General features: G+C 36.2%; 1 protein-coding gene across 4 annotated transcripts in view; it reads left to right on the forward strand.

Annotated features, from left to right (window-relative positions):
- The window catches only part of LOC149081536 (core alpha-(1,3)-fucosyltransferase-like), a 50,873-nt gene extending 37,816 nt beyond the window's left edge, over positions 1 to 13,057 (forward strand). For all 4 annotated transcript variants that reach the window (XM_089238468.1, XM_089238469.1, XM_089238471.1 and 1 more), the window contains exons 4-5: positions 3,634 to 4,088; positions 9,984 to 13,057. In XM_089238468.1, the coding sequence (XP_089094594.1) occupies positions 3,634 to 4,088; positions 9,984 to 10,305 (777 nt within the window). In that variant the 3' untranslated portion in view covers positions 10,306 to 13,057. The remainder of the gene's footprint in view (positions 1 to 3,633; positions 4,089 to 9,983) is intronic.
- The last annotated feature ends 5,509 nt before the right edge of the window (positions 13,058 to 18,566 follow it).

Below are 18,566 nucleotides of genomic sequence, written 5' to 3' on the forward strand. Positions count from 1 at the left end.
AAAGTGTAACTTTAGTTATACTTTATAAAGACCCTATCTATCTATATACATAAATAAAGATAAGAATAAAAAGAGAAAATATAAGGAACAATGAGGTCGTTCTCAAGGGGTAACCCTCCGACATTGTTCCAGACAAGCAAAAATGTTTCTGATGATGGTAAGCCATACAATAGCTAAAACCATGTCCCCCCCCAAGGGGTGGGCTGACAAGGCTCCAGCCCTGGGGTCCGGGATGATTTTCATCATTTTTTGTTTTTTCACACTATAAATTCATCATAAAGGGGTCCGTGGAAGTCTGGTCGGGGGCCCGTAAAAGATCCCGGCCTAGGGGCTCCTGCTTCAGGATGTGGGGGCCATGGCTAAAACAATCATCCGTTCCCCCAACATTTTTTGCAAAAACAAGCTTTGGAAGTCCAAAATACAATGAGAAAAAAAAGCAAATTTGAGAAAATACAAAAATCAAAATTGAAAAAAAGCACTCTAGACATACACGAGAAAAAAGCATTGGTACTAAAATAAAATAATGGACACCACCATATACAAGTGTGCGTTCCAAAGTAGTTTATGAAAAGAAATGAAAAAAGTTACAAAAACCTTAAATATTCAACTGTTCGACACACCGCAGTCGGTCAGTGCATGGACCCACCCAGACAGGGTCCGGAGGCCTCAAGTGCAAAGGGAGGGGCCTCATGATAATGAGATCTCGTTGAGATTGTGGAGATTAAACATGGACATTGTGGTGTGAGCAATCAATTCTAAGCATGTAAGGGAAGTCAATTTTCCCGGGTGCCCATGATGCTCTTAAGATGGCCTTGCATCCAGAGATCACCTTCAAACCAATGCTCATGTTCTACCTGTTTGAAGCTTCTACGCAATCCCCGTAGATTGATTTTGGATAGGTGTATATCTCGATTGACGTATGATCATTTTATTATCAACGTGGTATTTTTTTATGTACACAAAGGGTAATTGGATACTGACATACATTTTAGAGCTGAACCAATGTTTCCATGCTTCTGATTTTAAGCACTGTTTTCCCAATAAAATAATCGATATCGGTAGCATTCCTTACGAAATCGTCCATCGACACACACTGTTTGGAAGTCGAGTAGCTAGCTCATCAATGTATACACATCTCTTTCATTAATCATTAATAGAACTAAAATCTCATCTCTCTCTCTCAACGCATTAACATCGAACTAAAATTATCGATATCAACGTTTCATTTCGCTAAACTATTGATAAAATACAGTCAAACTTGATTAATTCGAAGCTCAAAGGGGATAGCGGAAAAGTAATGAAATTATCAAATTAATCCAGTGGTTCTCAACCGGGGCTCCGCGGCCACTCGAGAATAATAAAATAAATCAATAAATTTGATAAACAAACAAAAAAGAGGCCTAAAAGGTACCGCCACATATAAATAATAAGGGGCTCCTCGAATTAAACAGGGCTCCGCCAGAGAAATTATTCATTGAAAAGGGCTCCGCGAGTCAGAAAAGTATAGTCCGTAAAATGACTACAAATTGTAACCATATGGGGTGGCACGACCCCTGAATTCGATTTTTCAAAAATGACTTTAAAAAGTATTTCATTCAATTGCAAATCAAATGCGATAAGTTAGTAAAGTTAGCAGTGGTGTTATGGGTTGGTTTGGCTGTTCCGTACCCAAGAATGGCCCGTTTCTTGCCACACCCTCACATAAATGGTTCGTTTCTAGTTTCATCTTACACATGAAACCTTTATCTACGGAAAAATACATAAAAATTATTTTTTCGTTTCAGCTATAATAACCGATCCCCAACGCACAGACATACATAAAAAAATTTTGTCCAATTATATTAACCCCTTGAACTGAAATGACGAGTCCAGCTCGCCATGAAACTGTATGTCAGAGCAGTGCTGCCCGAAAATAAATTGTAGTTCAAGGGGTTGGAAGTTACTTGGCTTTTAAGGGAACGGTTTACACAAGTTTTTTTCCCACAAACGGACCATTATTGGAGCGGAGCAGCCAGAACAACCCATAGCACCACCAATCGGTTAATTTTGTTGTCAAAATGAAAGCAAGAAGAAATGAATTACAATGTAAATGTATACAGGAAAAAATACAAAAAAAATTTGCAGGTAAATTTGCAATTCGCAGGTTAATTTTTTTTACAAACGCCATCCTTACGTATTCCCAAGGGATCAGCGTGATCCGTCCAGGGACTTCACTAACACATACCGAGTAAATATTTCTGCGAAATTTCGAAATTTTTGGTGCAGTAGTTTTTTCCTTTTTTAATATTACGAATGAGCTCAAAAACTGCAATCAGAAAATTGCGTTCAAAGTGTTTTTTCTTGTATACAGGGTATCCTGTAAGTGCTAATGCTGCCTTTAACTCATCAACCGCCCCTGTATGATTTCAATTTAAAAAATGCTCAAAAGTCATTCAAAAATTACCTTGTACCAGATTTGAGAGTAAAAATACGTGTCACAAAATAAAAAAAAAATCCAAATTTTTATATGGTCCCCCACATCCAATCAAAAAATTGCTACCCTGTCTCTCCCGAATCCAAAAAAAACCCATTGTTTTCAAGTGAAATATTCGCCAAGATATTTGAGAAATAAAAGAAAAGTTATGAAAAAAACATCAAGAAAATTATAAAAATACTCAAATAAAAATCTGCATGAGAATCTCGCGCGATAGAAGTGAAACTTCTAGTTTGTGGGAATAGTGTGGGGGAACACACACTTCTCTTCCCACTCCACCCTAACCCATTTTTCCTTTCTTCCAAACTATGTGAATCACCCATCATACTAAAGGGGACGTTCTACGATTACGTGGGCCTCGAGTTGTGGGGCTAGGGAAGGTGATAAACTGCCTTTTTCCGACACAAAGCGTTCAAACCAACCCCCAGACCCAACTTGATTTCCTTACACGACCGAATCGGAACTTCACACGATCAGTAATTCTACGGAACTGGTTTTGAGGAAAAAGAAAGCGTTCCACTTTCTGTGATGGATTTTCTTCCCCTTCACAAAATTTCACTCTTGTGTCGCTAAAGAAGTTTCATTTCAAAAAATCAAGTTGAACAAGAAATTTGAGCATTAAATTAGAAAACTCAAGGGTTGTTCTTGACGGTATTTGTACGTATAAAAAGGCAAGAATACGCTACCTCTACGTATTCTATTTTCCAGTCTCTTAAGGGCCAAAAAATTTATCAGAAACTCTTTCCATATACGAGGTATAAACCGCATTTTATATCAGAATATTCCGCCCGTTTCCTCGTTCCCGAATCCATATGTCATCACGAAACAGGTAAAACCAATAATATTGGATATTGCCTAGGAGGGGAAAAAAAGAATGGAATTCCCAAAAAATGGGAATAAAAACGTTCCAATTTTTTTTTTCCCCATTCGATATTCCCTCGAAAACTTTTCGTCTTTCCATATTTGCTATCAGCCATTTTTCTACTTGGTTTTCAAATACGAGCGCGCAGTAGATATGAAGTGGAATTTTTCGAAATACATCGATATTCCTCCCACGTTCGTGGAAATATTTCTGTTTTTTTTTATCTTCAAAAATAAATATTTCAGTCTGTTTTTTCGTGATAGAAAACCTGAATGTTTCTTTGTTTTTTCAATTTCAGATTTGGCTGCTTTTCTTGCTGGAATGCCCTCAGCACACGCAGAGTTTCAATCATCTGTCCGGCCTTTTCAATTGGACAGCCACTTACCGTCACGATTCGGACATCGTCGCGCCTTACGAGAAATTCGTGCCCTATCCGAAAACGTCGTCGAAGGAAGAGGTGCTTCCGGACGGGCCGAAACCGAAGTTGAGAAATTACGCCTCTGGAAAGACTCGGCAAGTCGCCTGGTTCGTGTCGAATTGCGCAGCGAGGAACAACCGCATCAAATACGCCAGGGAGCTTTCCAAGAAGATTGGAGTCGACATGTACGGGAAATGCGGGAAGTATAAATGCCCGCGGTCAAGAGCTAGGCAATGCTTCCATATGCTGAATAAGGTTTACAAGTTCTATTTGGCTTTCGAGAATTCCAACTGCAAAGATTACATCACAGAGAAGTTCTTCGTTAATGGCCTCGGGTAAGAAAATCACACTTCAGTATCTTCAGCCAAACTCGGTCCCTAATTGACATGACGCGTTACGTTGTATTTTCGCTTAATTTCTGCCTTCCCAACTTTTTTCCATAACAAAAATGTCACGTTTTTTTTTGTGGATGAAATTTACTTTAATTATTAATCTTTACGAGAATCAGAGATACAAATACAACGCCACAACAGGCAAATTGCCCAACGAGGTGGCTGACTTAAGAACATCATGGATCCCCGAGCCATTTTTTGGAGGCCCTACTGCTACACCATACATGTACCCCGCGGAACCCCCAACCCCAACGAATCGTTACATGCGGGAATGTGCGTGTACGTGTAGTGAAACCTGACGTGAAGTTTTTTGTTTCTCAGTAATGCTTGTTATGCGTAGTGCTGCCATCTTCCACCAGTTTTTCTAACTATGAGTGAAGTGTTATGATTGAATGATTTATCGTTGTAGGACTGTTGCTCTCTGTGGCGAGACTTTTTAACGGGGAGATCGGCTCGCATTTGCGCCTTGAAGTTGGGAACCACATAAAACCAACTTCAGCCGACCACCACTGTGGGGTTCGAACCCGGATCCTCGCATCGCGAGTCCGTCACTATAACCACTCGACCACCACAGCGGCGATGAGAGTAATTTTTGCACAATTTATTAATTTTCTTAAAAATGAATACGACTATATTACAAGGGGGTTGTATTGTTATTAAAATGAAATAAAAAGATTAACTTTTTATATCGTTACCCCGTTATAAGAGATGCCGAATTAGGAAGCTGTTGCCTCTGCGTCCCCTGAGCCCAACAAAAAACATGTTATGGGCATCTTTTAAGGTGGGCATTTTGCCTGTTGTGGAGTTGTATTTGTTTAAGTGATTATTCGCTGAGATAATTTAAATTTAAAATCCCCTTATAAAATGAAAGAAAGAACCGAATAAACTTACTGAGACAGGCTCCATTATACGTTTCATATGGTGTTCTTCCCCTCATTTTTCGCGATTTTTGGAGTACAAATATCTCAGCGAATATTACTTAAAAACAGAGAATTTTTTTTTTCTGGGGTGTGGGGTGCTCAGAAGAGTCAGGGCAGCAATTTCCTCTCTCTTTCTCTCGCTGTAATTGGGTTTTTGAGGACAGGATGTGTGTGTGTATATATATACACAAAAAAGAATTATTTTAAATTATTGAAAAATGAAAAAAAAATTGATTTTTATGAGAGTGAAATAGAGCCTATGCAGTGGGTCGTCGTCAGGGGGAGCCCCATGCATGGTTCGAAAAGTGTAGGTGTTTCTGAAGGGTGGCTATGTCTAAATTGCATTAAAAATGCCAACCGTTGTTCCCCGGCACCTGCCTTCTCAAAAACATGTTGGACGAAAAGAAGACAATGAAAAAAATGTTAAAAAATACAATATTTCAAAAATATATACTGAGCTTCAGATTAAAGGCTCAAAGAAGCATGAGAAAAATATATACAAAAAGTTACAGGAATACAATACTTACAGGGAATATTTTACAAAGATTATGAAAAAAGTAAAAAATAAATGAAAAAGTCCAAAAAAAAGCATAGCCACCCTTCAGAGATGCCTACACTTTCCGAACCATGTATGGGGTTCTCCCTGATGACGACCCACTGCATAGGTTCTATTTCACTCTCATAAAATTCAGTAGCTCTCAAAAAATTATAGTACCACAAAAAAAAAAAAAAAAAAAAAAAATTTAAAACAATGAATAAATACAAAAATTTTCCAATACAATTGTTAAGTACAGTAAATTATTTGGGTACTTTTTTTAATTGGAAGAATGCTTCTAGGGACAATAGTTCGAAAGTTACTTCGGGATAAAGGGACTTCCATATGCACCCTGTATATGCGTGGCTCCAACGAATTTATGTTGCTCCTCGCGATGAGAGTCCAACACGACCGTAGAGTGGCTGAATGTCATAAGCATAACTATGATATAGCGTCGTTGTCTGACAATAAGGCTGGGATGTGATTTACGGCACGTTAGAGACACACGTGTAGTTGATTTATTTATTCTTTCATATTACAGTACATTGAAGTGCCCAAAAAAAGTCATGGGATACTTCTTAATATCGTGTGGGACCTCTTTTTACCCGGCGAAGTGCAGCAATATTAAGAGGTAACCCATGACTTTTGGCACTTCAGTGTATATTAGAAGTTTCGTCATCAACTCATGATATAGAGGAGAGCGGGGTAATGCCGAACACTTAAGGGAAATCTATAATTACTCAATTATTTGTAATAGTTTATGAAAAAATTTACTATAGGTAGATACCCTGTTTCTCATTACCTACTGAAAAACTACAAAACATTTGACTTTATAGTTTTCATAGAATTTTTTTTAAGAGCTTACACTGTTCGGAATTGTCCCGTGGGTCGGGGCAATACTGAACGGGGTCAACTAAGTAAGGAATGTAGCTTCCGTTACGTAGTTTTTATGGCATTAATTAATTTAATTACTTAAATGACATAATCAACTCTAGAATCAATCGTTCCTGTGAAAATATACAACTAAGGTGAACATAAATCTGGCAATATTATTTTTCAATCGATATGAATACTTTTCATGTTCTAAAAATTTAAGCAACATTTGTATCTATGTTCTTAAAACATAGCATCAATAGCAGAGTTGAGACTGACTTGGAACCTAACGATGCCTACAAAAATTACAAATAAACTGCAGTCACTGCACTCTGAGTGCATCCACCCAGACCACAAACGACGCCTGAACCAGAGTTCTTTGTTCTTATGAACTCACCACATACATGAGACAAATGTCGTTAGACCGACCCCTCTGTTGAAATTCCAGGAGGTTCCACGAAAGTCGTTAGATCGACGTCGTCTAACTCGTCGTTATTACATAATGTTTCATCAATTTCATCTTCCGATGATGATTCAAAAGATACGCGTTTCTTCTACACTTTTGCTTTTGAAGTTGTACTGGTTGTTTGATTTTAGATACAGTTTTTCTTGGGTTTTTTGTTTTCTTATGGTTCGGTCTTGTTAACCTTAGAATTAGTCTTCCTTAATTTGCTTTTTTCCTTTCATTCCAAGATTCTCTCGTGGTTTTTGTTCTTAATTTGGAAGTTTCTCTAGTAAAAATTTATTTCCTTAATCTTTTCCTCGTAGTTCTTTTACTTTGAGCCTTAATTGTTTTTCTTCAGATGTTTTTTATTTGGTGTCCGTGTAAAAACCACTGAATGTCTTGAACCCGGTTTTACCACTTTTAAGTTATAAGTGGGGAGAAATTTGTTTAAAAATGACGTCATTTCAGTAGCAGATGGTGTAGAAATTTCCACATTCAATGGAATTGATCCACCATCTTCTAGTTTTTGATTAAGTGCATTTACACTTGATTCTGGGTTTTCCCTTTTCAATCGAAATATCATATGTTGAAGTCCTGTCTTCTCCTTCTTGAATATCATCATCTATGATTAGTAACAGGATTCATAAAGCAGTATTAACCCCTTGAACTGAAATGAGGAGTCCAGCTCTCCATGAAATTGTATGTCTGACCAGTGCTGCCAGAAATAAATTGCATTTCAAGGGGCATTTTAAGAAGGCCTAATATAATTAATATATATTTCAGCGATAATAAAACAATAATATTTATTTATTCACAAAATTTCCCATGACGAGGCATTAAGGACAATACCGAACACCAGAGGGGGGTGTGCTTCCGAACATTGTGTTCGGAATTGCCCCAAACGACACCGCCTGGCAATTTTATAATCTAACCTCAAAATGTACACAGCAACCAAACTTTCTTCCTACTTAATAAATAACCAAAGAGACGTAGAATCTCTAAATCAATGATTCCCAACGTGGGCGTTAACGCCCCCTGGGGGGCGGTAGAAGCTACATGTATAACATAGGATTCTATGGGTTAAATTGGGTTGGGGGGGGGCCATGGGAGAAAATAATTTCTGAAGAAAGGGGGGGCGGGGGGGGACAAAAAAGGTTGGGAATGGTCTAAATCAGTGTTTCTTAACCTTTTTTTGCCCGTGGCCCCCTTTGAACCATATTTTTTTCTCGTGGCTCCCCTGTCTTATCCAGAGTTTTCAACTCTCATCTAGAAGCAAGACACTTTATACGCATTGAAATGATTTTTTTCAGTGAATTTATACTGAACGAAAATTTTCCTCCAGACCACTAGCCTAGAATTTATTGATCTCCCCACTAGTCCGAGTTCTATCAAGACCGTCTCAGTATCATGGGGCCCCCCTCTCTTTAGGCAAAGTGATGCTATGGTAGTCCCATACTTTAGCTGGAAATAAACAGCCTACATATTTCCTATTTATTTTCAAAATTAATTGTACTATGCAAAATATAAGGTGGGTCACGTATGGGAATGAGGCCCCTCACAAGAGTGGGACTGACAGAGTTACAGCCCAGGGCCTAATATGGTTTTCATCATTTTTTTTTAACACAATAAATGTCATATAGGGAAGGGAGGGTCTGAAAAATTTAGCAGGGAACTTGTTGCAAAATGTAGGTGGTGAGGCCTGGTGGGTCCATGCCCTAAAGAAGGCCCTGGTTTTATGGGATTCTCTCTCTCACTGTAAGTGTTAGTCACTAATATAAAATCTTTATTTCTTCACATCTTAATTTTTCTTCTCAGCTCTCCAAACCACCTGTCATGGCCATTTTCTCCATTTTCTTCCGTGGCCCCCTTGAAGTATCCCAGTACCACAGGGGGGCCATATGGCCCCCGGTTGAGAACCACTGGTCTAAATGATACCAAGCTCACTACTCTAAACGCGAACGTATTTTACTAGTATACTATTATCTCTTATCCAAATTAGCACCACCTCCCCGAAAGTTCTTGAAAAACTGTTTTTTACACACCACTTGCAATAACACACCTAGGAGGATATTCGCCCGCTCAATGAGTTTACGGTGGACGTCGTCAGGCTGCAACACTATTCAGAGCCCTCTAGTTTCAAACAGTGATCGAGAACAACAGTGTTCGGAATTCTCCCATTGTTCGGTATAACCCGCTCTCCCCTAAATCATAAAATTCTTTTGCAATTTAAATTTGAAAAATGCAAATATATATATATTTTTTCATTTTAATTAAAATTTGTCAAGTTTTATTATATTTCACTATTTTAAATAGTTACAATTAAATAATAAATTTCAGTTATTTTAAATTTGTAAACATTTGTATACCGCGTGTTTGTAAGTGTGTGTACTGATCTACCACAGGTAGGGGGCTTGTAAGGTATATTCATCATCCCATATAAAGTACTACTTCTAAAACAGCAGAAAGAATCAATATCCCTGGGAGCCACGACGTGCACTTTGAGAAACATGCCTGACGGAAGGGTTCTATTACTACATCAACTATTTGAACAAGATTGCAGCACACATATAAGGAACCCTCCAAAATTTCTGGCCTAGAACCTAGTTGCTCAGGGCTATACGATCGAAATGAATTGGTGATTTGGTCTTGGGAAGTGCATTTCTAAAAATAAATGCCAATGCATAATTATCGGGATAACACACACAAAATGAGGTGTCAGCTAAGAATCTTGGCCCGAGACCATATAAAACCTCTGGTCCACGGACCCTGCTCAAGGACATGGTTCTAGAGGAATAGTGTGGGTTTTTCCAAGATAGATGGAGTTTGTGGCCCGCAAACTAAAAAGTTTGTTCACCAGTTTACCACTGTTAGCGGCACCAGTGCTCTTTCAACACTATTTTCGTCTGAATTATACGTAACATTTCTTATTTGTGATCATAAATTGATCAACAAACACGGATAGGCCAAGGAGTTCACATATTCGGAGATTGATCAATTATTTCACTACTATTTCTTAGTTGAAGAATTATCAATTAATCATTTTCTTTTCCTAAATATCTCTTCAGACACGACGTCATACCCATAGCAATGGGAGCCAGGCCCGAAGACTACCTGAGAAGTGCTCCACCGAACTCCTACATCCACGTGGAGGATTTCGAAGGTCCCGCTGACCTGGCCGACTACTTGAACCTGCTGGACAAGAACGATACGCTATTCAATTCGTACTTCCACTGGAAAAGGAAAGGCGAATTCATCAACACCAAATTCTGGTGCCGGCTGTGCGCGCTTCTGCACGCGCCCGTCGTGCCGAAGGTTTACACGGATCTGCATTCCTGGTGGGCCGGCAAAGGTACTTGCGTGACCGACGAATGGCGGAGATCTGCATGAGCTTCGTTCCCGCCATCTATCGGACACCCAACGAAACATGCAACGATCATTTCTTTCAATTTGTTGTTTTTTTTAGCTGCCGGCACTTATTTAGTAGCGAGATTCGGAAAAGATGCGTAACAGGGTTCGTTATCTTATGTCCAATACTAGAAAAGCAATGTCGTCTTCTAGTCAGAGAATCGTTCTGAGTCACCGACAAAATTAATTCCGATAGTCCTCGCGAAATTTGGTAATACTGTATGAAGTATGAGAATATCACACACACTGTAATAATCATGATAGGTATAAATTACGTAGTATAGACTTCCATGGTACATACGTGCTATCATTAAATTAACAGTTCTCATTAGTCATTGATTCGGGTTGAACTCGGATTCCATTTGGCACATGCTAGGCACCAGAGTAATTTGGACAACGGCAATCAACTTCAACTTGGCATGAAACCTAATGGTAATCGTCATCATTGAGAACCATCATGGTCATTATTTTTGATTGCTGTAGGTTTCTTGTGCCACTGGTCAGTGTACTGGTTATGGCGCTTATCGTGCATCTACCAATTTGAATTGATAGCCCTATCAGAATGGGTAAAGCGCGGTATAGATGCATTCTTTTGGATTCGGTGTTAGAGCGATCATACAAATATGTTATAGGCTGGCAACCGTGTGAGTTTTGACCCGTCCCCCCAAGATTCACGACAGGATTAAGGGCTCTGGAAGTGTGAGAGGAGGAACCAGCTTGGTGTTTTTTTTTTGGCTTTCTGTGGACTCAGGATTTAATCTGGAAACTCGCTAGAGGTTAAAAGCGAGGGAATGTATTCCCCTTCCTAGGGGGGAAACACGCATCGTATATTTTGCAAGACATAATCTGATTGCATACATTGCGCATTAACATACATACATAACTGAAATACAGGGTAATTCGAATTTTTTCTAAACAGGAATATCTTTGCAACCCTTGAAATTGGATGTATACATCTAATTGTAAAAATTTTCTAAATGACATGCGTGTTCTTAAAATTTGGTTAAAAATGCAGAAATTAACTTTCTATACAGAGTATCCGTGTGCTTCCAATTAGTGAAATGTAGAATCTGCTCCGAAATGTCATTTGTGAAAAATGCCATGTTCTTAGATGCAATAATTACAAAGATGTGATGAAAAAAGAAAAAAAAATTATGTTTTGACAGCTTATCGCTATGTTAGCAAGTTTGTTTTTGCTTTAAAATTTCAGTTTTTACGGATTATATGCCAGTGGAATAATTCAAACTATTGATTATTTTATTAAGATTATCTTATTGCGTATTTTAAGAGATAAATGCGTTTCATCGCTTACTGTGGCAGAAACTTATCCCACCAGGAAAAAATTATTTCGGATCACAAAAAAGTAATTATTCAACCCTTTGAAGACCATTAAGGGGAATGAAAACAATAAAGATCTGCGTGAGAATCTCGCGCGATAGAAGTGAAACTTCTAGGTTGTTTAACTCTGACTAGACAAGGCTGTATTATGATCGCCTCACATATACTTTTTTACCGATTGCAAGATGTCGAAGCGTCGGACACAATCACTTCCACCCCCAACCCAATTTTCTTTTCTTCCAAACTGTGTGAATCGCCCATCCACCATATCTAAAGGGGACGTTCTACGATTCCAGTGTTATCACTGGAGGTAGGGAAAGGTAATGAACTGTCTTTGTCCGACACAAACCGCAAAATACTTCAGCTGGCGTTTTTAAGAGAAAGGAAAGCTTACGTTATTTCAGTTCCACTTTTGTCATTTAAGGGTCCCCCGTCATTACCGTCCCCGGGTTCAACTTTTTCTGACGTGGGTCTGAAAATTCACTATCCCACCTAAAGAAAGAATTTTCACTTTAAAAACGCACTTGGTGGCTCCAACTTCAAATCACTAGTTACATGAGAAAATGCATAGGAAAAAGTCGTTGTGAAATTGAAACAATCAAATTCACTAGAAAATTGGTGATAAAATATCGAATATCTTCCTAAATATTCTAATATAGAAAAATATTTCAACGCATGTTAATCGCATACCTCCCGATACCTTTTGCCTCGTCTGAGGCATTTCTTGTACAAACTGAAGACTTTCAATCAATCTGTGCCGGCCAACGATTGATATTTCCAACTGCCAAAATGCAAACTCTCAATAGATATAGGTATACTCGCCATACTCACGTGAATTCTGACATGTTTGTCAATCGAAATTGGTGGATGCAATGTACGCCATCACATTCCAAATCACTTTAAACACGAATCCTTATACAACATCTGTCGATCCCGACTCATTTTTCTTAACTGCTCGATCCTTCACGGATACGAACGAACGATTGGCTGAACAAGTCTTCCAATTGTGTACCGGAACGTTTCCTCCATTCAAGAGCTGTTGAAAATTAACGGGAATTTTGTATTAAAAAATATATGTGATTTTCTTCTTTTTTTTTATAATAATAAATGCGGCGAATCCCACCAAAGTCATCGCCGAAACGTTTAACCGAAGTGTCGTGAGTGTATGTTTGTTTGTCACGTGATTTGATCGACGCATTCTCGCAGCTGGTAAATGGAATTACGGGTGTGTTTTGCGAGAAAGATTTTGTATTTTGTATTCTAGTCATTGTATATCGACTATGTGTACTAAAATGAATATATATACATAATTATACACACACAATATATAGTTTTATAGAGCATGTAATTTCAAAGGAGTGGAAATAAATACGCATTAAATTTTTCAAATCTCTTTTCTCTGTTTCTATTTTTTTACGGTGTCTTCGGCTGCACGAGACAATGAATGTTACGGTATATAATTAATACCATAATCAATTTTTTTTTCAAATTTCAAATTTTTATTTAATTTTCAAAATTAGTAATACAAAAACAGTCAAATTTCATTGTTCGTCGTCAAGACGCCTAAAGAGCGACTAATTAAAAGTAAAGACAAAAATTGATATATAACAGAAGTTATAATAAAAAATAAATACAGCTGAAATAATAAAATTATTTTGGATACATTTTCGTAATAATTATATTAAAATAAATGTTCACATAACAGTAGCATTTGATACAAAAAAATTGATATGTGGCAATTACAGGCACATTGATAATTAGGTAATTCGCTTCTATACGTAAAAATATACATCAATATCGTCTATTGTTATTAGAAATTTAAAAATGTTTTTTTTTTAAATGCTGCAAACCAAGATAAGTTGCGTATTACCAATGGTAAAGCATTAAATCATTTAGGAGCTAGGTAGTAAAAATGTTTGCGAAATATTTCTTTTCTAAATGAGGGTATGCAATAAATTTCAATTGGTCTTCTCAATGATATGGACTCTCTTTGTGTGCATATTGATTTATTACGATATATGTGGAGTATGATTCGGTAGATGGCATTATGGGGAAGTAGATTTAAAATTATATGAGTTGGGATGGGATTTGAGAGCGAGCGCTGCAAATAGTTTTGAAACATCTGTTTTGAATAGAACAGATAGGCTGTAGATTGGTCTTGTAATCGCCTCCCCAGATGATGATACCATATAATTGACAACTGAATAAAACCATGCATAGTATATTTCCCTAATAAATTCTGCTGCTGTCTTTTGTTTGAGATAACAGAATTTATATACGATAAAACGTAGTTGTTTTTAGCTATTTCCAGTGAACGAGTTTTCATTTTGGATTGCTACTAATATAAAGTCCGAGATATTTGATATTTTGTACTTGCTGAATTTTTTTTTTCGCAGGAGCAGTCGATGTTCATCAGAAACATTGGACTATGGAATTTTAGATTAAAATTAATTTCGGAGTAAATTAAGTTGAAGTGAATGACTTGGAAGATTTAGGGTTAATTAGCTAGAAACCATTTTCTGATTAAGCGCAGGTCATGATTTATTTGAGTTGTTTGTGTATTAAAATCATTGGAAGAATACAGCGGAATGGAATCATCCGCGAAAGTGATCATTAGTATCATGGATATTTAGTTGACATAAGTCGTTTATGAATATTATAATCAGCAAGGGGACCAAATTTGACCCCCGAGGGTCCCCTCTCTGTTTACGATTATTTCGGTATGAAATGAACCAGCTTAATGTATTACCTCTGATCCCTGCAGAACTTCTTAATCCCTGCAGAGTTTCTTAATGAGAATTGAATGATTTACGTTGTCATAAGCTTTCGAAACGTCTAAAAGTATGGCCAGAGTAAATTTGCAGCTGTCAATACTGTTATAAACAAATTTAGAGAAGTTCATCAGAGCGTTTTCTATATCACGACCTTTAATGTAACCATATGGATTTTCAGCAAAGAAGTTTGTTTGGTTAAGGAATTTATAAAACAACACACTCTAGATGATAAAAAATTTTTCTATAACTCTGGGAAAAGTTGGGGGAATCGATATAGGTCTGTAATTGAAAAGGAAAATTTTCTCCCCAGATTTGTGGATCGGAGTGATGGTTGCTCGTTTTAAAGAATCTGGAAAAATATGGCTAAATTAATTAAAATATGTATTATAAAAATTTTGTGTTAGAAATTCCACAGTTTCGTGCAAATTCTTTAATAAGATATATATACTGCTACCGTCGTAGTCAGGTGTAGATTTCTTGGAGAAGCTGTTTAGATTATTTAAGACCTCGGTATTATCAACATCAAACCAAACAAAAGAATTTATAGTTGAATATAAATACTTTTTGAATTCATTAATATCATTAAAAGCTAGATTGCCATTGTTGATATCTTCAAACTGGGCGTTGAATCGATTTGCTAGTACAGAAAAAATTGAAGTTTGATTTTTATGATTGATGATATCATTAATGAATGTCCATTTTTGACTGTTTGTGTTACATTTGACAAATTGTTTTCTATAATATTCGTTTTTAGTGTTTATGATTTTCAATTTCAGTACCCTAGCTACACATTTATAAGCAGTTTTAAATAGTGCATCATAAGGTTCTTGTCTCTTGATCAAGATGTAAATTTCAGTCGTCATCCAATTTTTCTTAAATTTGTTGTTTCGATAAGCTACAAACTTGAAGCTATTGTTAATAGAGTTCAGAGTGGATGTAAAGTACTGATATTGTAAATTTAAGTCAATATTATTCAACCAGAGGTAATTATAATTGACAAAAAAAGTGGAAAGTTTTTTTTTATCTAATAATATGAGGGGGGATTTTCAAGAGAGATTTGGAAATTGGAACTTTACTTGTCTTAGTTTAATTTTGGAAGAATGGGATGGTGATCGGTTTAATCGTTGATATATATTCCGGAGGAAAATGGTGTTGTATAATTTTGATTTTTTGTAAAAATATGATCAATACAAGTCGAGGTATCTTTAACTCTGGTTGCGTGTGTGTGTGTGGTTGAGTTATTTCATTTATTGGTATCACAAAAGGGAATGATTATGTATTATTATTATAATATGATTACAACAAATATATATCAATTTTGCCGAAAAAAAATTCAAAAATTTCGCATTTATTCGCAAAAATACAAAAATAAAAAATTTCAATTTAAGAACTTTGCAGTCATTGAAAAATATTTTCAAACAATTTCGCATTCATCTGTAGAAATGTTTTGGAAACTGAAAATTTTGTATTCATTGTGAAAACAAAATTCTAATGAAAAAGTTTGCATTCATCCCAAAAAAAAAATCGAATTAAAAATTTTGTATTCATTCACAAAAACGAACTAAACTAGCGACACATCAACTTTTATATAGTTTAATTAGCAGGTCGAGCGTTAAAGAAGGGCCGTAACTAGGATTTTTGCCGCCCCCACAACTTTAAAATTCGATAATTTTGTAACGGTGTTTTGTTTCCACCTCAAATTGCCGCTTCCTAAATTTTGCCGCTCGGGGCAGTTGCTCTACTGCCCCAACCCCAGTTCTGACACTGGTTAAAGTACTGTACTTAGTTGAAAGTTATAAAATTCAAGTGCGTAGAGCTAAATTACTACGACCTGTTTTCGTTTCAAAAATTCAAAATTATCAAGACTTCGCGGAAATGGGGTGAAAATATGAAATTTTCGCATTTTTTCATCAAAAATGGTAAATCTAACATTTATCGCAGCTATCTCGTAAATATGGAAATTAAGTACCCCTAATGATTAGGGGTACTATTTTGAAAATACACCATGCATGTAACGTTATAGAGTAAGACCCCTCCTAACACTTAACGAACCTCAGATGCGGTCAACCCTTTTTTACTGCCAAACAATAATTTTCCCTTGTATGCATCTCAAACCCCTGATTAACTCTGTCACCCTTCTTTTAAGGACGGATTTTTTTGTCCCACCGGTGTCCCTAGTCTTAGCTGTTAGAGGGTCTAGCATTAGGGTGGCCAGATGAAGTACTTAAGAAACCGGGACCGATCCCTGAATTCGTTATTACAAACAAATACGGAATCCACTAATAAAAACCAGGACATTTTCGAAAATCCTCATTTGCTGAACATTATAGCGTCGAATTGCATACCTAAAATGGTGTAATACGAATATTTACTTCATAATACTTCTACATAGAGGTACAGTACCCACAACTTTTATCCGAACGATGGCGATATCTTGGATTCTATTTATTGTAAAAGAAAAAGAAAGGCACCATTCTTCTTCGTTCAAGATCTTCCATAAGTGTATCAAGTTCATTTTTTCTTAAGGGGGCATCTAGATGTTAAAACTAGATCCAACTTTTGAAAGTTCAATGGTAACCCCATTTTTTTCTTCCATATTTGGATTCAGTATCTCAAGAAATGCCGAAATATCAAATTTCATCAATTTTGAACGAACGGTTAGTGAAGTATAAATTATTGAAAAACGAGTGTCGTAATGTTAAACGGAAACATCTTGTTTTTGAGCATAATTGCTAAAATAATATCGGTATCTCATTAATTTTTATATTAAATGATAGATTCTAATGGGCCAAATATAATTTTATTACTCATTTTGAATTTGCCTTTTTTTAAAGTATGAATTAGGAATTACTAAAACATATTTTAAAAATTCGTGAGTAGAAGCATACATTAATTTTTACTTCATTCGAATCGGCATAGTCGAAAACCCAACAGAATTAATTTTCATTCCAATCTGACCTCTACCTCATAAGATATGAGCGATTATATGAAAATGACCACTTTTAGGGACCATATACTAGATATAAATTTGAAACTCGTTGAAAAATTTCTCATGACAAATTATGCGAAAATGTTTAAATATGAAGCTCGTAACTTTACTGAAATGGGCAATGTTTTAATTATACGGTGATACGATAAATAAGTCATTCATCCAGTTTTTCTGAAACATTTTTTTTTTTTAAATTCGAGTAAACAAATAAACAACGAAATTTTGAAATTTTTCAATATTTCAGAAATCCGTTTCATTCCTTACACAATATTCATGAGCTGAAATGGTAAATATAATAACGTGCAAAGAATTCACAAATTAATATCATACAATTAGATTGATACTAATATTTATGGAGATAATAATCAATAAATAACGGTTCGCCCGATAGCGTAAATCATCTTAGTGTGCGCCAAGTTCATGGTAGTGGCTATTGGTGGAGTCGTCTCTGCTAAAACCACGTCATTTCGTTTCATCCGTATTTTTTTAGCATTATTAAAAATTGAGGAATAGCAAAAAATGAAACAAAATTACAATATAAAATAGCGCAATGTTCAACGGAAAATTCTTATATTTTTTCTGAATTGATGAAATTGTCGTCACAAACAATTGCTTTGTGACACATCGTTTGAAACAATTATAGTATAAATATTCGTACAATCACGGATATAAAGTCACTAAAATGAAGAGTAGTGAAAAAAATGTTTGTTTTTCACCTCCATAAAATAAAAACTATTTATTTTTTAACCACTAAAAAAAAATCCAAACACTCGCGTAGCATATGGAGCATTTATCGTACGAAACTTGTTTAGTGTGTTTTTTCCCCTCTGCAATCAACCTTCAAATTCAGTTTCTCAATGTTGAGAGCGTCCCCAAACACATTTTTACTCATATCTCTCTCATTTTTATACTTACAGCGATGAAATTTAATTTTTAGGGTAAATGCAATGCGATAAATCAGCTAAGATGGAAAAAAATAATGGTTTACATTGAAGATTTCGAAGTTTGAACAATAATAAATATGTAGATGACCCCTCATCAAGACAAATTGCACATATAAAATTGCAAACCATAATTTTTGGTGAAAACTGCTTCATTCTACAACTTTTAGAACCCAAGATGACCCCATCGTTCGGTTAAAA

The sequence above is a fragment of the Pholcus phalangioides genome, unplaced genomic scaffold (assembly GCF_987345545.1).
Source record: "Pholcus phalangioides strain wild (caught in Gottingen) unplaced genomic scaffold, Ppha-v1.0 ptg000010l_1, whole genome shotgun sequence".
Classification (NCBI taxonomy): domain Eukaryota; kingdom Metazoa; phylum Arthropoda; class Arachnida; order Araneae; family Pholcidae; genus Pholcus; species Pholcus phalangioides.